The 23590-nt window shown below is 37.5% G+C and overlaps 1 protein-coding gene across 2 annotated transcripts in view; it reads left to right on the top strand.

Annotated features, from left to right (window-relative positions):
- The window catches only part of ADGB (androglobin), a 118388-nt gene extending 103837 nt beyond the window's left edge, over positions 1 to 14551 (top strand). For both annotated transcript variants that reach the window (XM_083832557.1, XM_083832558.1), the window contains 6 exons: positions 4077 to 4264; positions 5957 to 6112; positions 8326 to 8434; positions 10678 to 10786; positions 12179 to 12362; positions 14094 to 14551. In XM_083832557.1, coding sequence (XP_083688683.1) covers positions 4077 to 4264; positions 5957 to 6112; positions 8326 to 8434; positions 10678 to 10786; positions 12179 to 12362; positions 14094 to 14285 — 938 coding nt within the window. In that variant the 3' untranslated portion in view covers positions 14286 to 14551. The remainder of the gene's footprint in view (positions 1 to 4076; positions 4265 to 5956; positions 6113 to 8325; positions 8435 to 10677; positions 10787 to 12178; positions 12363 to 14093) is intronic.
- Positions 14552 to 23590: the final 9039 nt, after the last annotated feature.

The raw sequence follows: 23590 nt of genomic DNA, 5'->3' as shown, positions 1-23590 counted from the left end.
ATTAAAGCTCATTTATCACTGCAAAGAGTATTTCTGCTTTGTATCACCATTTACCAGTTTTTTAAACTAGTCTCCATTTAGAAGACTCATACTACTCATTGGTATTAAATGTTTGTTAGGAACATTTTTGAAGAAAGTAAGTTTTCCAGCATACAGGTGTTGTGATGATTTTTTATTTTGTCTTTGTTGTTTGTTATCCTTTTCTTTCTTCATAATACTTAATACTGAAGTTTGACAATATTTGCAAGTAGAACTGTTAGCAAAAGTTATTTCATGACTAATATATAGTCATATTTATTATATATAACATCTTATAAAATGTTTTATTAAATAACGCTTTGGACAAGTGAAACAATAAAAAAGTATTAGCCAGGATAACCCAAGTAAACAGAAATGAGAAAGTGCCAAAAATATATATTGATTTTTATCTACATCTCTTCCTACTCCCTGGGATCTGTTAATGGTGCAAGACTTCTGTGGAAAAATTCTAAAACATAAAAGTCTGGATTCTTATGCAAAAGGGGAAAAACTAGAAGGGAATCTTGCAACTGCCAATACCATTTAAAGTTGTTTGTGTGAGCAAAATTGTTTTAAGATTTGTTTTTTATATTTGATTTTCAACCACTTTTCTGGGGAGGGGGAAGGTCCGGGGGGTGTTAGATTTTACTTTTGTTGCAGTAAGAGCAGATGTTTTATTGTGCAACTGTAGCAACCCAAAGTTGAATCATCAGTGTGGGCTGAATACTGACTGCTACACATATTTCAGATATTGCCCAAGTTAACTCATCAGTTTCAGCTGTCAACTAGAGAAGTCTGTCTATCAAGCTAACATAGTAGGGTAAGATTGATTGCCCAAACCAGGTAGTAGAGGTAGGTTTGAAAAGGCAGGAAAGGCAATATCCTTTGGAATATTACCTTTTTTTTCCTCCAGAGCAGTGAAAGTTTCTTGCACTTGTTCTGTCTTCCCGCAGGAGAACTTGCTGTCTCATTCTGGGGCAGAATTTTGTGAGAATTTTAGCAGGATGTTCCTTTCTTTCTTTATCTCTTTCCCTTCTTGCCTGTCCATAGTAAGTGATCACTTCCCTGGTGTTTGATGAAGCAGGTGAAAAAAAAATAGACCACTGAGAATACATGATGGTGCTACAGTTTTAAGACCTGTAGTCAACTAAGCCATGCTTTAACCTCCACATACTACTGCAACTGTATTGCTGGTTTGCTTCTGTTCTGGTGCAGCTTTACTGCAACTTAAGTGTCTGGATGAGCCCAACTTTAAAAGATTCTTGACATTGCTATCTGTCCAGAATCCTGTTCGGGGTCCAGTCAGAGAAAGGAAAAGCAACAGCTGAGATTCTCCATCGTTCTCCAGCTAAACCTAAAAGTCTTTCATGGGACAAGTAACAGTCCTTTCTGTTAACTACTATATGATCCCACTAAATTCTTACAGCATGTGTGAGCATGATATGTTCTCAAGGAAAACTTCTGAAGAATCTTTTTTATTCTACTTATGAACAAGATACGTTCTCTGTCATTTTAATTTTGCAAATCGAGAGTAGCTGCTTACCATTCCTAAAAAGAAAGAATTTGTATCTCAATCAGAAGTTATGAGTTTCAGACAGGAATCCTTTGGTGTAATTATTTAGCTTGTCATAGACAGGACTTAGACTGGATGGTCACTATGGTCTCTTCTGGCATTAGATTAAATGAATCTCTGACAAATAATTGTAAAGTTCTAGAGAAGCTAATTTCAAAAGTTACTACCAGCTGTTCGTCATCACTGTCAATTGGTGTGATGCCCAAACTTTTCTGTGCACCATACATATACAATAACTGCCACTGAGAGTTTTTGATGATTGGTGCATCTGTTGTCAGATGAAATTCAGCCATGGCCTTTTGCTTTCTGTATTCTCTCTCTGCCTTTCTACTTATTGCGTCCCAGTGCAAAGCATTTGCCTAGTTTTGACCTTGGGGAAAGCCCCAAGGAGCCACTCACATTCTTCCTTACAGCCTGAGTGGACTGCAAGCTGTATTGCCCAACTGCAGTCAGTGCCCACTCCAGGAATTTCTGGAGGATGATCCCCAAATCAGTAAAATCTGCTGAGGGAACATGGACAACACAGTCTACTGGTAGCTAGCTGTGAGAGCTCAACTGAATCCTGTCCTAAGACCCCACACTAGGAATTAAAACAGGATGGCTCATTTTAGCCTTGTATTTCATATGCTCATATGTGATATACATTGAGAAGTTAGTAATTAAGTCCAGAGCATCAAAATATTAAATTTCAGAGTTGTAAAATCTTTATGGAAGCCAAAGCTTGTGCTATCCAATGCCATAGATAGTTTTTGTCTGATATGATTTAGCTAATGACACTGAATGTCTCTTGGTGTTTGCATAAACAATAAATAACTTATCTTTAAAAATTAATAATTCACTGAATAATGCCTGTGCACTAGTCTGATTTATGGTGCTAATATGTTATGATAATGTGAAATTAAGTGGAAAGATGCTTCTGTAATGATATAACTTCAAATAACATCATCACTATTTTATATTTGCATTTCATCTGGAGTTTTAGTAGCTTCAATATTTGTAGAGATTGCTTTAACTTTTGCTTTCCTTTTTTAATGTATATTTTGTTTGCATTGAATCAATTTATGCTTAGCGCTTTGGTACCATTGTTCATTATTGCAGTAGCACGAGGAGAACAGAATGTAATTTATACATAAACACGTATGATATATGATGTAATATACATATATATAATATTATACATGATTTAATATACATATATATAATATTATATATATTTGTAGTTACTACATGTATGTTATAAATATGCTTGTATACATTTCAAATTTACATTTTATATTTCCATATAAACTCAGCCACGGCATTGCAGATCTGATCCAATGCTCATTAAAGCCAGTGGAATATCTTAGTGGACTTTGGAGCAAATCAAGCAGCACTTTGATTTGCCCTCCATGGAAGGAGATTAGAAAAGCACAGCATTAAGTGAATGGTGCCTTGTTATTATTTTCAGACTCTAAAACAGTTACTCATTTCCTCTTTTTCGAAGAGAAATTGCCTGTTTGACTGAACTGATCAAATCTAGGTTTTCAGCCGTTGTTTTAATGTTTCAAGCACTATGAATGTGGGGTAAGACAGAGATTTCAGACACTGATCTTTAATCTTATAGTGTTGTGGATCCAGTCCAGCTGTTTCAGTTGACTTGTTCCAATGCTATTAAATCTGTATTCTATTGCAGAATTCATTTATCCTTTTTTATTTTTAAACAAGAATGTGACATGCAAAAAGTCTTGTTAATAGCTCCCACTAGGTAAGACAGTGCAGAATGAAAGTGTCACAAATGTCATTTCTCAGCATCTTCATTTCAAACACAGGTCATACAGTGAGCACATACTTGTGAAGATTAAATAATGAATCCCAAAATTTATCTGATTATTCTCAAAATTATCATTTTAATTTTCCCAAATATGCATCGTCTCAAATGTGTTTCTTCGCTTCAAGTTTCTTATGTTTTGGGGTGGGGTTTGATTGTTCATTTGTCTGTTTTGTTTGTATGTGTGCTTCTTCTCTTCCACTCTTTCAGGTTTACAGGGATATGAGGTAGTGAGAAGGTTGGCTTTGACTACTTTGAGCTTCTCACCTACCAGGTGCATTGCACTGACAGAGTTTGTATGAGACTATATAAAATAACTAAGAATCAGATTGTTATACTGTAGACTGCAATCTCCTTTTTGGACTGACCCATTGACAAGGCAGCAGTGCAGGGACTCTGTTAAAATGACCATTAAGTGCCATTTAGAACAAATAAGGCTGTCAGAATACTACCACCTTGTAAGTCTATTCTTAAAAGTTGTTTTGTCCCCAGTTCTTATTCCAATAATTAATGTTAGTATAGTACTTAACAGTGTCAACTAATTATTTGGCTTTTATTTGTCTTTCCTCTTGCTGTTCTATTCTGTTATTCCATCTTGTATGTTATATGGGGAAAATACATTTATGGATGACAATGGTATCCTTCAATTCACTGTGCATCGTAACTACATGTGAACAGAATATGGTGAAAAACATGAGGAGTGCAGTTTTTTCCCAGCGCTCAATAATCTTGAAGGACAAAGGTCTGCAAGTGTTCCTAAATCAACCAGAAAATCAAAAGAGAAAACAACTGAGAAGACAGAAAAGGACAAGTCCAATAAAGAAAGGGGATCACTTATGTCTCTTGTATTTCAACCTGAATATCAGGTGAGAACAAATTTAAGAATTTGGATTTGTTGAAAGTGTAATATTTATGCAAAGTATTTTCAGCTCTGTTGATCAGAATTACTAGCACTTTTAGGGCATCCCTTGTGTTTCTCTGTGCCCTGCTTTGCCAACTTCTTACTTTACACCCGAGAATGATTGAATTGCATGTGTAAACGACAGGTATCCTGCATTTAGAGATGTGATGTGCTCATTTCTTTATGTGCAACACCAGCACTGACAGTTTCTTTTGGACATCTAGTTTCTGTCTCTACTGAAGGTTTATTAAATTCCATTAATTTGTCATCTTGATTTCTAATTAGAATCACTTGTACTGGTTTTCATGGGGCCCTCAGGGAGATAAAATAGGTCTTTCCCTTAGGTTAGTTCCTCTTTTACACGTTACAATTGTTATTAGCTTATAGGTATACAGTGGCAGAAAAATCACTTACCTGCTTGCAAATTCTTCTCATCTATGGTAGGATAGTTTGAATGTGTTGTGGTTGACCAACCTGTATGCATGCTTTAAAAGTAGTAATTGACTTTATTGATTACAAACAGATTAATATAAAGTGAAGAAGAAACTGGCAGGTCTTCCTTTAATAGCATTGCCTTTGCTGTTTTTTGTTCATTTGTTTGTTTTTGGCTGCCTCATGGGTGGTATTTCTGTGGGAGACCATCTCCATAAATTTTTTTTGTGAAGAAATTTCTACTGGATTGTTTTGTTGACTAAAGTTATTGCACAGCAAGCTTCCTTATAACTCATATCCACACCTCATCATACTGAGTTTAGGAGCAGTGCCTTAACCCTTCTTCCAGAGCAATCAGAGTGCCTGCATTTGAGACAGTTAGCCACATAAATGTATTGCAGCTTCAGGTTGTGCCAGATTTCTGCCTTCAGCTCCAATGTTGGGGTATGCTACAGGTGCTGGGATGATAACTTTTGGGAGTTCTTCAGTCTGTCACAAAAATAGATGCAGGTTTCAAGAGGAGACTGCCTGCTGATTAAGAAGATGTCTGCCTTTAGTCTCGAAGAAAAGCTGAGCTCCTATCTCTACTTCTGAATCTTGGGCTTCAAGCTTCTTGAGATGGTACACTTTTGAGAAATATGTGCAGCACAGTATTTTATTTATTAGTCAGACAGCAGAATAGACTTTGAGCAGAATAGCCCTTTGAGCACTACTTGCATCCTATGGTATGGTATGGAGAAGCTTGCATTAAAGTAGTTTAGAGAATTTGGAACGTGATTAGAAAGAATCTGATGCCAAAGGAAATAGAGCAAGATATATTTCTAAAGAAAAATCCAGGTTAAAAATTAATAAGACTTCTTGGGAAAAAAAAAAAAAAGGATGTGGAAAGAAGGAAAGGAAAGTAGGGAAGGAAAGAAGGAAAAAAGCTTGACAGGGAGATAATTACATGAAAAAATGTTCAGACAGACTGTTGAGAAGAACTGGGAATGTAGAGCATGCTAGATAGGGGTTGGGCAAGGCATACAAACTACCTTAGAGGGGCTTGTTGCAAAGCAATTTTTCTTTCCTTTGGCAGCAGTTTGTTTAGTTTGCAAGTCAAAGTCTATCAATGTGTAATGTATACCAGCTGTGAAAATTACAAAGGTACAGAAATATAGCTTCATCCTAATAGTGGTAATAGATGTATATTGATAAATATATTATGTTTACGGTACTTCACTTTCAGCAAGCTGCTTTAAACAAACCGTACTGGACTTTACGTCTAGTTAGTGAGCAGAGAGAGGCAGAAGTTCTGGAGGTGAAGAAAGACACTCAGCGAGCAGATGAGATCAAAGCCATGAAACAAGCATGGGAGTCTGCAGAGCCAGGAAGAGCTGTCAAGGTAATCAGAGAGCAATCCTTGTGGTAATGTGTCTTCACAATTTGCAAAAGCTGTTGTGACGGCTGAGCAGTTACCAAAACTGAGACACAAGTTCTTGACTCTCCTCTTCACCACTTGGTGGAAGACGGGAAATTTTTTTCACAGCCTAAAGTATCAAAAGTGCTGGTGTGCATGACTTCTGGGCAGGAATCTATATCATCTACTTTAGGCTTGAGATCACTGAGACTTTAGTTTCCATTTTACTGAACAGAGAAAAGATTTTCCTTAGAACACTTGCTACCTCTACACAACTGCAAAGCTGCCACTTGTGGCAAGCTGAATGTTTAGCATGAACAGATTCTAGTGAGAAATACATTGCTATAAACATGCCAGGAAGATTCCTGTTGAAGAACTGGCACCTGGCCATATCATCAATCTAATTGTCTCCTACAGCCAGGATTCCCAAATTCCTTCTGGGTTGCAGGTACCCATGAGCCTGTACATGCCACTGTGTATTAATTCACCATTTTGGAGAAGCAGTACTAATTCAGATGTATCAAATGCAGCTGGGCTCTTTTAACACAACAGTGTTAAAGGTACATCTCAGAAGCGAAACCTCGTTCATGGGTCTTCCCAGTTATGCTGGCAGATTTTCTCATTTCTTTTCCGTGTATGCAAAGCTCATAAAATTTTCTGACGCCATTTTATTAAATTCTGATCTAAGGAGAGATGCATTTCTTTGTGGTTTTGATTGGTTGTGCTGGGACTGAAAATGTAAGCACTGCATCCTAAAGATTAACTGGAAATGACTCCACTTTGATGTGGCCACTTTGATGTACCCACTTTGATAGACTCTTCAGAATGCCGTTCTATCACCATTGCCTTTTTTTTACTCTGAAAATCAACTGAATTACAGCTAAAGGCTTCCATTTTAAAAGCTCCTTAGGTCTATGGCAATTTTCTAAATCAGCTGTGATTATGAAAATTACATGCAGTAGTAAATGTACGTAATACAGTGAAAAAAGGTTTAACTTGGGTGTCTGCTATTCTAAGTAGCTTCTCTTCATTCTTCTTCATAACCTGTCCCCAGCATCTGTTATTTCAGGAGTCACATGCCTGTTGACCCAGGGAATTAGACGCCTGACTCCAGGCTGATTTTTGGCTCCTCTGTTCATTCTGGCAATCTGAGCTCTTAAGAGAAAGCCCAATGAGCCCAAGTCACCTTCTGAAAAGACAAGCAGAAGTGGTGATGCCTGTATTTAGCATCAAAGATAATTTAGCCTGAGAGGGTTTGCCCTCATAGATCCCATTCCTCAGGATGAAGCTCAAATCACTAAGGCTACAGGAGCTCCTAGGATGAAGTACTAGCTCCCTAAAGAGATGCAGTGAGAGGGGTTCTGACCATGCGTTCAGCTATGAGGAAACAGACCCTGTTTTCAGGGGCTGATTTTCTTTTTAAATCCAAAGAGTATTTGAAGCTGCCTGGAGGTCAGGGGTTTTCCAGTAGTTCACTGCATCTTTAGTGTACATACTGCATGTCTCAGGACTCATTTAATAGGAATCCTAGCATCTTTTCTGTTTCCTGACCCAGGCAGAGTTGTATACTGCATTACTGACAGCATAATTTTCTTATTTGGGATATATACTAAATGTAAACAGTATGCACTGAGAAGAGTCAAACCCTTCAAAGTGTGCTGCCTACTTTCCATTTTGCTGAGCTACCATCTCACTAAGGTTTACTTAGAGGTTCTTATTCATATACTCAAGACACGCTTGCTTTAAATTTAAGATAAACTTTAAATACTAGTTTCAATTTATTTCCCCTCTATGCAACACATTAAAACTAAACAAATAAAGGTTCAAGAACGTTACTAGAGAAAAAAAAAAAAAAAAAAGTATGTTTAATGTTGACAGTTTATTATTTCAGAAAAAAAAAATCTTCTGCAATGATGGTTTGAATATGACTCTAACATAAAGCATAGTCCTCATATTTATATATTTTTTTCCACCAAGTGCCTCACTTATGCTATTCGTGTTGTCTGAGGAGATGTTTTCATGGATCAAACCAGTGAAATATACTCACCAGTAATAATAAGTTGGCATCATATCTCACCATGTGCTGGATTCAAAGATTTACTGTCCTATTGATTGCTTATAGATTCCTACTTTGAAAATTCTTTGGGTTTTAAAGTATGTAATAGAAGTCTTATCTGGATTAAAACTTTGTTCTCTAGGCTTTTCAGGAACGCATGAAGTTTATTAATAAGCATGCTGCAAGAGATTCAGAGGAGTCTGTAGCTGAGGCTGACGTTGCCAGTTTAACACCCAGATCAGAAGAAAGAGGTAAGGGTATAACTTTCTGTCAGGCATGTCATCTTGATTTTTGAGCATTGTAATTTTAAGATATAAAGGGATATTAATCACTTGAAAGAAAAAAATGTCTAAAAATTAATGTGGTGTAAAACACCACAATACAGGTTTTTCTGCTATGGGTTCCCAAATGTAGCCTGTACATAGCACAACCAGTGTTTTAATGTACAATGTGAAATTAAATAGTAGGATTTAAAGCATTCTGCATAGGTTATTGAGTTCCTTAAAACATATTTAATGTAAGTAAATGGAGAGAACAGCCCCTTTAAAGGAGTCCAAATGCACAGTGGCATGCTTAGTCTCTATCTTCTCTGTCCCCTCTGTTTTAATTGTTGTATTGCTCCAGCTGCAGACTAGTCCTACCATGCTAGAATTCCAACACTAAACAAAGCTGGCGTTTTTGGAAGTTCAGCGGAAAATACCTACTCCCTCAATTCCAAGTTTGGTCCCAGAGCTCATAAGTATAGATATATTTTTTTAAATGTTTAGCAGCTGAAATTGCATATCACTAAGACACTACTACTTCTAACGTGCATTTTCTCTGTGTTAATGTTCATGGACAATGCTCTGGAAGTGAGGTGTCAAAAAGTGCATAAAACACATACAGAGCAGCACCAGCTTCCCAGAGACTTGCACAAGAGCTGTCTAATTTTTCTTAGTGGTGACAATTTCTGTGGGGTCTTCCTCTGTATTCCCCAGTAATTATTGGATGCTGATGAAAATCTGAGCTAGATGCAAGGCTGCAAGTTTTTTTTGTTTGTTTGTTTTTTTTGTTTGTTTTTTTTTTTCTCCTGAGAATAATGAGACCTGAGATCAGGTCATCAGAATAATAAAGAATAATAATACTCAGTTTGCTTATGACAATATCTGGCCATGGATATTTGCATGGAACTAGAATTTGTGACTAGTATGTAACCTGTAAAGATTAGTGTTTTGTCAGTCAGGTAACTAATCCTCCCGGGAATGTTTCAGAACTTACAGCAGAAATAGTCTTCACCTTATGCTATTGACAAATACATCATTATTTACTTTTTGCATTCCAGAAGAACTAGAAAAAAATATTATTTTTTTTTTTTTAACTTATTGGGTAAGAACTTCAAAATTAACAGCTGTCTACCAGGTTCTTTGTTCTAAACTAAGCATTTGGAGTGCAACGTAATGTCTCATGAATTAGAGAGGTGATAACCCAGTGACTTTAAGTTGTGATGGTTCAGTTCCCTAGGGTGCGGGAAAAGTCAATAATGTTCTTGAACATTTCTGTAATATTCCGTGTATTAATTAGAATTTTTAGGCTCTAGAGAATAATTTTCTGATGGGCAGTGTCTGAAGTACTTCCAAATTTTGTGTCACTTTCCTACACCAACAGAGAAGGCTGGTATATTTGTCTATGTAAATATAGAGGTTTACTTTATTTTTTTTAATGCTCAGAAACCTCTTTCCTATTGTTGGTGAGAAAATTTTAGTAATATCTTTAAATGTTTCAATTAATTAATGCAATAAATAGGTTAATAAGAGAGCTTTTATGGAAACAAACTACCACAGTCGTCATTAAATCTCATCAAACTTCATGGGCTTTTCCACCACAGCCAGATGAACTGAAAGAAGTAAGTGCTGGAATAATCACAACACAGCTCAGCACAGTGACATTATTAATATCATATGTATCCCTGTCTTGTGAAAATGCTACATTAAAGCATAACACATATACTATCCATGTGGTTAAAAACATTCTAAGACTGCATTCTTACTATTTTAAATTGTCATGCGACCTTTTTTCTTGAGATTGTTATTTTCTAAGCAAAACATATGCCCAAAAGTGAATATATTTTTTTAAATTATAGCCAAGACTGAGCAATCAGATTTTTATAGATTTTTTTGTTTGTTTATGAAAGAAAGTGATTCCTTGCTTATTAAAATTTATTCTCTAGGCATTTTAAATTGGTTATTCTTGTTTATATTTACACTCCTTCATGAGTCATTTTGATTTAGCTAAAATACTTGTACAAATTTCACTCTAGTATTTTTTTTAGCATCTTTGATTCAATCATAAGTATCAGAAGTAAAAATGCGGAAATATTGTATCATCTCCAACCCGTATTCTCTATTAATAATTCATTTTGCTAAGCCAAGAGAGGGGAGGGAAAAAAAGCGATATTACAATTTAGATGGACCTGCCTACCATAACTGAACAACTGTTTTAATCTGTTTTGCTGTAGGTTCTTTTTCTCTTACCTCAGAAAAGAGAAAATCACAAGCAGCTATTGAACCAAGTTTACCAATGCAGCAGAAAAAATGGAAGCCTCCAGACCTTAGTCCTTACATGAGGTAAACTACAGCAAGAAAAATTTGCCAGTGAAACACAAAAATGAAAGACTAAGGGGTTTTGTATATATAGGAATTAGTAAATGCAATAACATTGTTTAAGCACTTATATCTCATCCATATTTTTATGCCATATAATAGATGTGAATTTAGACTTAGTCCTTCATATCACTGATGTAAGCTACAATTCTGTCACGTACTTGTTAAAGTTGTTGTGACAATCCTGGATCATGTTTAATCTGTCCTTCACGTCGCATGCACAGAATCATGTAGTAGTAAATGTAGAGTGTAGATGGTATCTTGATGGTTTTCCACTTTGATTTTCCTGGCATGGATGTTTTTTAAAATCAGAAAATCAGTGCTTTCCTACATCCTAATATAATTTTTGTCTTTTTTTTTTTTAATGTGTTGCATGTCAAAGGAGTAGAATTACTGCATTGCGTGTAATGAAAATGTGACATAAAAATCCGAAGGAAATTCATATGCATCCAAATATGTTTATTTCAGTGATCATCTTGAAAGAAATGCATATGAAGTTTGTCATGATATGGTGCTAGGCTCAGTATGTTTAACAAATGTGGTGTAGTTAATGATAATAGTTAATAACTGAAATAATTATATGCTTTATTCAAAATAATTATTTTCATTATTGCATGTGTCAATATGAACCTGTCTAGCTAATATGCATGCACTTGCATGTTGGCTGTGCTGCAGCCAGAATCAAGTTCAAACACAAGTCCACCTGTGTTCATTGTGGCATTTATGCAACTGGTTGATTTGCAAAAGATCTTAGACCATGCTTATTGCCCAAATTCAATTTTAAATTGAAAGGGAAACTGGTATTATATTGAAATGAACAATATTAAAACAATAGAAAGTATGGGAAAATATCTTCCATAGGCTTGAGTTATGGAACGATTTCATTTTTCTTTAGTTCCTTGACTTTTACACTCATCATTTAAGTCAGGTAAGAAAAATATATTATCCACTTAGCTGCCATTATGCCAATGGGGGGGGAGGGGGACGGGAACGACACAAACAAACAAAAAAATGTTTCAGCGCTGAATTATAATACCAAAAACTTCTAAAAAAAATAAGATATTTCTTGCAAATTAAAAATGTGTAACATGTAGAAATTTTTCATATGCTCAAAGATGAGCATGATTTTACCAATATTTTAAAATAGCCACTCAAGTATAAGACCTTGCCTCACCAATGCACTTCCTTATTGGTGTTAAGTATAAGAAGGGGAAAGGTGACTCCTTAACCATATCTAACTGTACAATGGTTACTTTACATTATGTAAGCCAAAGATATACATATAGGTATTATGAAAAATATACAGCACCCCAAACTGTATTTGAAATGAGATAAATATATTTGTTTTTCCTTCAGTAAAACAATGTCTGAATCTATGCTAAGAAACGAGGCTATCATTCAACAGCGAGAGATACATAAACTGGAAAAAATCAACCATTTTAGAGAACTTCGAGAGCTGGTTTTGGAGCAAAGAGAAAAAGAGCAAAACGCTAGAGCTTTATTGAAGCAAAATATACTTGAAATGTATGAGAAGCTACAGGTAGGTTTTCAAGTTTACGTTTCTGTAACTGTTACTCTGATATCCACCATTAGCATGAATATCCTGATCAACAATTCTCAAAACTTTTGTATTCCATATCAGTAATTAGAATTAGTGTACAAGTTTGAAATTTCACTTGGGCAAAGATTAAAACTAAAGTCCATAGGGAAACAAACAAACAAAACAAACAGTACTACACAACATCATGAATATTCTTAATATATTCTTGTTATAGTTCTTTGCAAAAACAATTTTAGGACTATCACCATAACAGTATAGTTTAAAGTAAGAAGAAATTGAACATTTGATATATATGACCAGATGTACATTACATAAAGCATCTCTGTTTGTTTATTTTTTAATGTTATGCGGTTGTATTTGGAGGTTTTGCAAAGTAATAAAGAAAAAGATAATTCATGTAGGAGTGAGTTGCTCCTAATATGTCCTACAGCAAAGATAGAGAACACAGACTTCCTGGAATATACATGATGTCAAAAAATAACTGGAATTGTTAATCCTTAAAGAAACATAGCTACAAATAATAAATCTGGTATCACTAGTGAAGGTTCCAGTGCTAGGATTAACTCAACTGATACATCACACGTGAAATTGGTACAAATATCCTAACATAATTGGCTTAACTTTTGATTGTCAACAGGAACAAAATGTACCTTTGGTTGTCTACAGAAACAAAATGTGTTGTCACACAGTGGTGATACAGTAACCATTAACAATCAGCTGGTGACTGCTCAGAGTTCTTAAAAGTAGCTAAGAGACAGTAAAATTAATTTTAGATTAAACCAACTGTTTAATAGAAATAACTTGAAAACACCTTCTTAACCAAGTACCCAGCCAGCTTTTTTTATATTACTTAACCATAAGCCTGCAAGGAGCCATAGTCCTCTACCAGTGACTGATTGATCCCTAATCCCTAATAACAATGTGTCCACATTTTCAGATGTTGCTATGATTTCGGATGCCTAACATACATTATTAAGGAAAACTTTTCTAGAGTAGTTCGTCTGCTCTTTCAAGGAGGCATGTACATTTAAGATGTTCCACAGTAGTAATCTGAGTTACTTGCAAATATGCATATTGTGCTGATTAGTAATTTTACAGTTTTTTCATCTGTAGACCACAGAGAACTATATAAAGGTCTCCATGTATCCCCATTTTCCAGGATGGAAACATAACGGGAAAAAGTTTTTAGAAGTGTCCAAGTCCCACTTGGTCTAAATCTCATTGAAGGCCAACGTGATTTAGGCTCCTTGAGTTTCTTCTGAAAATGACACATGAGCTCCTAAACCATTTCAGTACTTCTGAAAACAAGGTTTTAAGTTTTTTTGTTAAGTGGAGTACGAAAAATAGGTGTGGTTTGTTTGTTTTTGTTTTGTTTTTGACTTATTTAATGCAACAAAGCCAGTAAGTAACAGAAGCAGGACTAGACCCAGCTGTGTAACAAGTTTTTTCCCTATCTTCTTCCCACGCAATTAGCTTATTAAACAAGCAGTTAAAAAAAAATCATGAATTTTCTCTTTTTTTCTTCATGGTGAAAAAGTTGATATATAGCTGTGTCCCTGTGACAAATCAATAGCAATACAAGTCTGGGCAACAAGAAAAGGAGAGAGGCCCTACCTGTACTAATATAGTCAGAAAGTGAAATATAACTAAAAGGATGCAGTTGCTTGTGATGAAATGCAGATTCATGTGTTGCTGTCTGGTTTTGGCTAGGCATCCTTAGATGAAACACGAGGCCAAGTTCACAGCATTCGGGAAGCATACAGAAGCAAGCTGCTAGAGGCTGAACGCAGAAAACGTGATGAGCTGGCAGCTCAAGAAGCAATCCTGCAAACAGAGCAAGAGAAGAAAAGCCCAGATGCACGCAAAAAAAAGCAAGGAAAAGGATTAGGAAAAAGAAAGTAGTTGATAGTACTACTGAATTGTACTTAACTCTTTGGGAAATAAAATCTATACGCAAAGATGAAAGACTAGTTGCTATTTTCCAGTGTTTGTGTCAAGTATGTCATATTTTATCTCTCTGACTGCTGCTATCAAAAAATTGATTTAGTATTCTTCTTTTTATCAAAGTGTTTGGTATTTTGCTTGTCACAAATGGTACTCAGAACTATTAAATTTTATACTTTTTACTGGAAATACATTTTGCAATAAAAAATCATACTGCATTCAGAGTTTTCTCCCCAAATCATGCTTTCATCTTGTTTTTTCAAACAATCAAAATGGAGCTAGTCAAGAATGAGCCAGAGTTGGAACAGTGAATGTAACCTATCAGTCTTGAAGTCATTTAACTTTGCAGAAACATGAGCTCCTTAAGTGGATGACAACTTGTGAGTTTATAATAATTAAGTAGTGGCATACCACATATCTCTTATGCAGGCATTGGAAGGCTTCCCAAAGCCTGGTTTAGTAGACACTCACAAGCTATCTGTGTACTGTAGTATTTTTTCCCTTTCACATCTGGCATCATTCTCAGAAGTGGTTTTGAATCTCACAGTAGCTCTCTGTAGTAGCTCATGGCACAGACAAGGCTTGTTGAATGCTCCCTTAAATCTTATTACTCTCTTTATCTTTCCTTAACTATATTTTTTGCATGGTGGCTTTGGACAAAGTCATTACAATAAACCATCAGCTGGAACTTAAAAATGTTTCTTAAGGGTAGAAACAGTGTGTGTGTGAAATGACATTCACAGGCTTTCTGCATAAAGTGCAAAATATTTCCCTTCAGCTCTTGCTTTGATTGGTGTAGAATTCCTAATTTTTTTAATACTGTTATCAAATACAAAGAAATACATATTTTCATACTCACTAGCTAGCACTCTGTAATAAGAGAGAATGGTCAAAACTTTTACAATGGAAAAAACTCCGTCTAGACCAGATGGAGCTGTTATAAATGGCTTAAAGAACTTTCTGTATGTAGTCACACACCGAAGTCTAGGAAGTTTGACTGCCTACATGTTGTATATATACAATATGTCCATTTCATTATCTAGGTACATGGGAAACTGAGAATCACCTATTTAATGCAAATCACAAGAAATGTTATCCTTTGTGTCCCATCCATTGATACTGGATATCCATTGCATTTTAAACTAGCCTTTCTTCTGCATCTTAATGATGTACCAGATGTTCATCTTCTACTGGTTCTGCTCACCTCTGTTTTATCAGTACCTTACTGCCTGTCTTGAACTTGACTCATTCCTCTATCAGTCTGTGATGTTTGTTCTTTGTACATCGTCACACCTACACACCTGCTGTGATGCCTCTGCCTCCATTCAGCCCCCTTCCTCCCATACAACATAAACTAAACTCACTGGACTGAGTTTTTGTGTTGGCTAATAAGGAGTTGACAACGGAGTCCTAAAATTGCACTGATGATTTTTATTTCAAAGAGCAGGAGCTAGCTTTTGCTTTGACCCATACATGCCGCAAATAAAAAGCCTGTCAGTCTTGTGCTATAATTGCTCTGACTTTGTCCTCTCTATTTTGGAATATGGGCTATACTGCTTTATAATATTCCATCTTGTTTCCATGGCAATAGCACGTGTTGGTTGTCTTCTTATGTGAATCTCTAATGAGCTTCTGTAGAGGAAGATCAAGCTGAAGTTCTGTTCTTGATGTCACTGCAAGTGCTATAATGACATTCTGTTGTAAAAATGAATCCAACACCAGAAGCCAGCATAATCGACATCTAAATGTCAAAAATTGCAGCTAATAACCTGCATGATCACATTAGTTATAAACTGACTGAAACTTAGACACAGTGTACTCAGATCTACAACATCGAGTCTAGTTCTGATGTTATGCACAATGCTTAAGCTTCATAATTTCCTCATTTTAAGAAATTCTGTGGCATAGTCAGAATCTGCTGTGTCTTTAGTGGCTCTTTTGTCAATTCAACAATGCCAGTATGATGAGGGAGTTATTGTCATACTATTTAATCGCGTATACTTTGGAGTATGTACTGTTTTAAGAGAATCACAGCAGCCATGTTATTAAATACTTCTGCACATTCCAGAAAGCCAAAATATCCACATACGTTGTAATGGAGCCTGATAGTCAAAAGGCTTTGTTTGGTTTGTGCCGAAGAATTCAAAAACATTAGACCCAGAAATGAATGAAATTTCTAAAACCTCAGTTTTACATCAACACTACAACTCTTTACATTATGTACTACATTGCAGGCTAAGTTAGTGGGTAGAGATGAACAAAATCTACAGTAAAACGTGCCTGTATTTCAAAGAAGTCATTGTTAGTAACTTAAGGAGCTATCATGTTTAGTACTTTACTCTAAAAAAAACAAATAAGTAAAAGTATCAGTTGTGTTTAAAATGATATGATTTTTGCCTCCAGTTTTTTAGACCAAGTTGCCCCAAAGTCAAGCCATGTATGTTCACATGGATAAAACACTTTTGTCCTTCTGCCCTTTAGGAGTAAGACAGCTTTTAAGCATCACAATTTTGTGAAATTGTTGTGGTTTAATCCGGCCGGCAGCTAAACACCACACAGCCGTTCGCTCACCCTCCCCCCTTCCTCTCTGGGATGGGAGAGAGAAATGGAAAAGTGAAGCCTGTGAGTTGAGATAAAGACAGTTTATTAAGACAGGAAAATAACAACAAAAACAACAACAATAATAATAATAATGATAATAGTACTACTAATAATGTGTACAAAACAAGTGATGCACAATGCAATTGCTCACCATCCGCTGACCGATGCACAGCCTATCCCCAAGCAGCCAGACCCCTCACCCCGGATAGCCACCCCTATAGGTTGTTTAGCATGACATCAGATGGTATGGAATACCCCTTTGGCCAGTTTGGGTCAGCTGTCCTGGGTCTGTCCCCTCCCAGCTCTTGCTGCACCCCTAGCCTGCCCGCTGGCAGGACAGAGCAAGAAGCCGAAAAGTCCTTGGCCTGGTGTAAACACTGCTCTGCAACAATTAAAACATCAGCATGTTATCAGCGCTCTTCTCATCCTAATCCAAAACATAGCACCCTACCAGCTATTAGGAGGAAAATTAACTCTGTCCTAACTGAAACCAGGACATATATCTAACCATCCTTTATATCAAAGGAACTTATTGCCTATATTCAGTACAAGAAATTGCTCAAATCCTATTTTTACAGATTGCTCCTGTAAGAAATATATCATATTGCATCAAGCATTTGTATTTTCACTAGGTTTCCTGTAATAAAAGCTCTGGAATTGGTCCTGTTTATACTCAGCTTGGACATTCATGGCTGGATTCAGTAAAGGCATAAGGATAAGTTTTAAACTACTTTCTTATTCAGTAAAGGACTTCAGCAAAAGACTGGAACATGAGGTCAAGCCCTTTACAGAACAGAATAGATAGGAGAAGCATTTCTGTATCAAGACACAATTGTGTGATCTTTTATGACAATCTTTTTGGAAGCGCAGTGGAGGAATGGCTGCATGAAAACATACTTTACCAGGTACCTCGTGTTTTTTCAAGTCACAGAGTAGAGGGTTTGGGAACGTTTTTTTTTCCTTTGTTTGTTTGGTTTTGTATGTTCATTTGTTTCTTGTTAGCAGTTTCATTCTAACATGACTTATAGAAAACAATCCCCAAGAAATTTGCAGTTTGTCACTTACGCAACCTCTAATTTTTGTACATGGAAGAACATGTATATGAAGAACATATACATACTTCTGTATATGAAGAACAGCCTGGATATCTATGTTGATCTCTAAATGTTGCAGTTTAGTTGTCTTGTGACTTGGAGATCTACGTGTTTCTCCCCTGAAATGCCAGATTTTATTTTTGAAGAAAAATATGGCAACACCCATCTCTGTACATGGCTTCAGTACCTCCAGCTCATGAACCAAACACAAAGCTAGTTCTAATCTCTGTGTTTAAAATGAAGTCAGGCAGGCTCTCAGTACCTGGTCTTTGCTGAGGATGTGCACAACGAGAAGCAGTTTCAGGAGTCAGTGCAATGGCATGTGAGAGTTGAGTCTGGTTCCCTTCCTGTGGATCAGCTATGCAGATCAAGAGACAGTTTAGAGCAGTTCTGGAAATATTTTGCAGTTATACTTGGTGATGTGCTGTAATTTTGAATCAGAGATTCTTTAGAGCAGGGAGACACATTTAGGGACCTCTTTAGGGGTTTGTTTTATTTTTGTAGAGGTAAAACAAAAATAATTTTTTTTTGCTGTACTGGTTCCTGACACCCATTTCTCTTGCACATGGTGCATAGACTGTTATACAGAGGAAAATGTTTAGATATTCTGATCAGAGAAAGTTTTATAAAGTTTCAGAGGCATTTACAAAGTGATGTAGGAACCTGAGAAAGAAATAAAGTCCTTGACTGATAATTCAGAATAATGAAGGTTAACTCCCTAATGAGTTAATCACAGTAATAATTCTTTCTAGCTGTGTTCTGCTAGGCTTTATCTGTTTCCACTGCTTGATCCTTTACTTTTGACCAGCTATTAGTAATGAGAAAGGATCTTTTCCATTAAATACATATATAAAGTTACTTTTTTAACGCAAGTAGCTTCATTAATCTTCAAATGACTTGTCCCATCTGCTTTGCTTTAATTTGGCTGGCATTTACACAGTGAGTTACAGACCAAAAACCAGACCATGCCCGTTCCAGGATGCCTCGCTGCTGAGACAAGCAATGTGCTGTGAAATGAGGCTCAGTTCTAAGCTGCCAGTCTGCTCACCCCAGCAATGTGCAATTTACCCACTATGTAAGGTCTCATTTTAATTCAAGGAAGAGATACAGCATTTATGCACATGCACAGCATTTCCTCTCCAAAAGGCAAGAAAAGTGTCTACATACTTTGTCTGGCAGAAAACATAAGAGAACAGCTTTGCATAATCACACAGCATTTTGCAGAATGAGAGAAATCTCACTTTCAGAGCTCTTCTTTCCTCTCATTCATTTCCTGAATCAGCCCTAATAAATTTACTTTCCAGGTAATGTTTCAGTGACTTAAATTTTCTTGCAGAAAAACAAGATGCTATCAAGATGCTATGAGTACCTATCTCAGAAGAGAACAAAGTCAGGAAAGAAGTAGGAAATCAGAAAAAGAGAAAAGACAGTCTGCGTGGTATGTAGTGAGACAATAACATAAGGAAAAGGTGCTTTGAAGATGTTGCTAGCTGAAATAACAGAAAAGAGAGGTTTGTGTGTGTATGGTTCAGGTAAGTCTTAGCACCTCAGACTTCTGTGATAGTATGATTAGGGATGATGGTTCAGGAATTAGCAAGTTCATCTGAGATTGAGCTAAAGAACAGAGACAACTGTAGCCAGGTCATGTTGCTTCATGTCAGGCACACTCCTCTCTGAAACCTTGGGTGCATCTGCCCAGTACCTGCAGCCCTCCCTAAGGTCAAGCACCAAAATGCTTCCTCCTTTGGGGACACACGAGAGGTGTCTGCCTTGCACATGGTAGCCCCAGTGGTTGCAGCACAAGCCATGAAAAGCCACTGCCATGCTTCTGTCCCCTCAGCAAGGGTCTCTGTAGGTATGTGCCCCACTCAGCTGGACATCACAGACATCTTGCCTGGCTCCCCTTGAACTGGGGCCACCATGCAATACTCATGAGACCAGACACAGAGAAGTGCAAGGGAAAGCCACACTGTGTCAGAGCCAGCTAGCTGCAAAACTGGAACATGGGAGGAGAAGAGAGCAGCTGCATGTCCAGCGATGTTGGTAAGGTTTAACTTACTAGTAAGTCAGATTAATGAAGTGTCTTGCTAAAAAAGACCATTGTTTTGTGACGTGGAGTGTCCTAGATCTAATTTCTTTTCCAGGTAATCTGGGTATCTTATAGGTGGCAAAAATACCCACCGATGATATCAGCTACAGGCAGGGTGCAGAGGCAGTCAAAGCAATCTGCTGTGGCATGAATAGGACTAAGCAGAACAACTTTACACATAGAGAAAGAAGCTGCCTAAAGGGACCCAAACGGGCAATATAAATCAATTCTTCCTCTTCCCCACTCTGCCCAAGCTAGAAATCACAACTCAATTCCACCCCTTCAACTTTAAGTCAATAAAGGTCTCTCTCTCTTTTTTTTTTTCCTTTTTTTTTTTTTTTTTTTTCTTCCTTGTTTTCACTACAGCTAAATCTTGAATTAGTTCTGGAGACAGTTGTGGGCAGAAGCTAGGACCATAGATCTAGAGAGGCAAGAATGACTAAAGCTGCTCTGCTTCCAGCCATCTGGGTAGACAAGGGGATGAAAAGTTTTATACCACATGGTTTTACACATCTGTTAAAAATATGACTCTTGGGAACTCAAAAAAGATGAGACCAGAAATTAGTCTCAAATGCCTGAAGCAATACTTATGCTTTTTTCTCTTCTACTACAGAAACGTGTCATGAGGGGATGTGAGTTTCAGCTAATGAAGGAATCAGATGCTGCTTCCACTGAACTTATCCTTACTCTTGATTCTAGTATGTCACAGCATTTTCACTTGCTTTTCTACTGTGCCATTACAAAAGGTGTGTTTCCCAAAAAAACATTACTCATGCTTGTTTGAGTGGCTTTCACCTAAACTACTGTTAGCAGTTTCAAAGAGTTTATTGGTATCTTAGCTTCTTGAGTATTTTGCTTTCTCCCCCATATGTATTACAGTCTTAACACATTGCAGCTGCTACGTTGCAGATGGAAACTGTTTTGATAATTGATGCTCTGAAATACCATTTATGCATAGACTATGCATAAAATCAAGTGCTGTTTAGGCTATTTGTCTATATCCATATCTGCTTTCTCTTAAAGTCTCTGATTTATTCACCACAAAACAAAAAAATTGAAAATTGAGAAACCTGGTTAAAGTGGGAAAAAAAAATTTACTTCCCTGTCATATCATTTACAAATGGGATGCAGAGAAAGGCAAGCCAAGACGTACTCTATTTCCTGTCTTTTCACTGACCTTAGCAAAAACTAGAGGTCTATTATTTTCTCCCATGTATCTACCAGCATATGTGTTGAACATATCATCCATATAATTTAACACACAGCCAGCACTGATACAACAGTGCTGATGTTGCAAATCAGGCATGAGACATTTTGTGTGGTTGATTCCCTGCTTGGTGGAATGCAGCTGGAGTTTTGATGGAGACCAGGATTTTACCAGCAGGATGCACTAGGGTAGGGCACTCTGAGATATCACCCTTGGTGGTCTGTTTAAATACATTGCCTTCAGATACAACAGGACCCCGAGCCTCCTTGTTCTATCCTTTTTAGGGGGTTCCACTGGTTTCATTGCTGCTTTATTATTATTATTATTATTATTATTGTTGTTGTTGTTGTTGTTGTTGTTGTTGTTGTTGTCACCCTGATGCGGCGGTGTGTCTAGATGAGGAAGTAATATGGATAAAGTGTAAATGACTTCAAAGAGCAACCTACAGAACTGTTGTTCCTTGATCACTTTCTGGCAGTGATAGTACAGATAGTAGAGGCAATGCATAGCTGGCCAACTGAGTGTGGATGCTGAGTCATTCAGCCACTTTTAAAAATTCATAATGATGATTATTGCCTGGAGGAAATTTCTAAAATGAGACACTTGAACTGTGCCAACGCCAACAGGTAATATACACTGTGAATAAAGTAATTAAGAGAGTGTTTGCCTTACTAAATGATTTGTAGATTTTTGTGCAGTCCTGATGCTGCTGTTTTCGTGCATAAAATCTAAAACGTATCTACTAAAACAAAATATGACAGCTTTACAGTCATTCTGAGGAGTGGAACGCCTTCCACCCGAACGAATTGTTTCCTAGCCTCATAAAAACCCAGTCCAGGCAAACACACGGGAGCACTCGATTCTTCTTTGCCAAACTGAAGACCTCTTTGCCGAAAGTTTGGGGTTGCCCAGGATCCCAGGACAGGTGCACTAGTCCCTCCTGCCAGGGACGTTGTTCCCTTATGCCTGAGGAGTGCTGCTGCTGCTATCTGTGCTTCCATGCAGGGACAGGGACAGGGACAATGACAGGGACAGGGGCAGGGACAAGGACAGGGGCAGGCACAGGGACAGAGGACAGGGACATGGGAGGCAGGGCGGCGATGCAGGGCGTGCAAGGCTCCGGCGGCAGCAGTTGCGGCAGCAGCTCAGCAGAGGGAGACGGTCCCGTGCTGCCAGAGGGAAACGCTGGGTTTCTGCCCGAGCCCGGCTCCATTCTGAGTCTTTTCGCAGTGTTTTGCTTACCCCGCAGAGGAATCTGTAGACGGTTTTGAGCAGTGCTGGAAATAAAGTGAAAAATGGTGACTGGAAGGCACCGGTCTGCAAAATAACAAAAGGTCTGTCTTCCACCTAGGCCCTTCAAATCTGCACCCTGCCTCGCCGTATTCTGCTTTTGAAGGAGAATCGATCTGTGTGAACTGGAGGGATTTTGTTTGGCTTTCAACTCCTCTGACCATTCAAAGACCAAATATGTAACTGCTCCACAATAAATCCCAAATGCAGCTCATCCACCCAGTAGATGAATCTTCACTGTTACAAACCCCCATGAAATGCTGTGTCTAGTATTTATTCCCTCGAGCCTTTGAGTCCTAGAAGATTTTTTCCACTTTTTGTTTTTGGTGCTTGTCCTCAGGCTGGATAACGGCTCAGCTGACCTTCCTCCTCCAGCAAGGCTGACAGAGGTACAGAGTATTGATCTCGGTGCACTACAAGAGGTGCAGCTGAAATACCAATACTCACTTACCTTGTGCGGTGTAGTGCACTAAACTTCTAAAAGTACAAGTGCTTGTTCAGGAGGCTGATAGATTAAATCCTTAAAAATACCTGCTGTCCATTGTGCCTCCTGGCATTCATTGTGCTGTAGCTGTGACTTGTTTTATTGACTCATTATAAGGATATAATGCACTGGGGACTCAGGAACTTGCAAAGGGAAGTATCTGCTGTCCCATAAATTGCCCCTCTAATTCTGTAACACATTACGGTTTAAAGACAGGTCATAACATTCCCAATCAGTTACCAAAAGGTAGGTCTCTAACTAAAAATGATTTTATTTTTTGAGGAGCTGAGGAACCTGCTTCAAATTGTGGCACTGAAAATCAGGCCACTTTGAATCAACTACTGGTAGGCAGCAAGGGTCAGTTTTCTCCTCTTCAAGTAAGTATACTTGCATGGACTGAGTAGTTAGCTGTACAAGTTGAATTGTACGAGGGGCCATGTCCTCACTCATGTGTTATGCATTGTTAGCACAGTTCCTGGCTTGGCTTTGGCCCAGGCT

This window comes from Anser anser (genome assembly GCF_964211835.1).
Source record: "Anser anser genome assembly, chromosome: 3".
In the NCBI taxonomy this organism is placed as follows: domain Eukaryota; kingdom Metazoa; phylum Chordata; class Aves; order Anseriformes; family Anatidae; genus Anser; species Anser anser.
The sequence above is the reverse complement of the archived record's forward strand: the minus strand, read 5'-3'. Positions and strand labels throughout refer to the sequence as shown.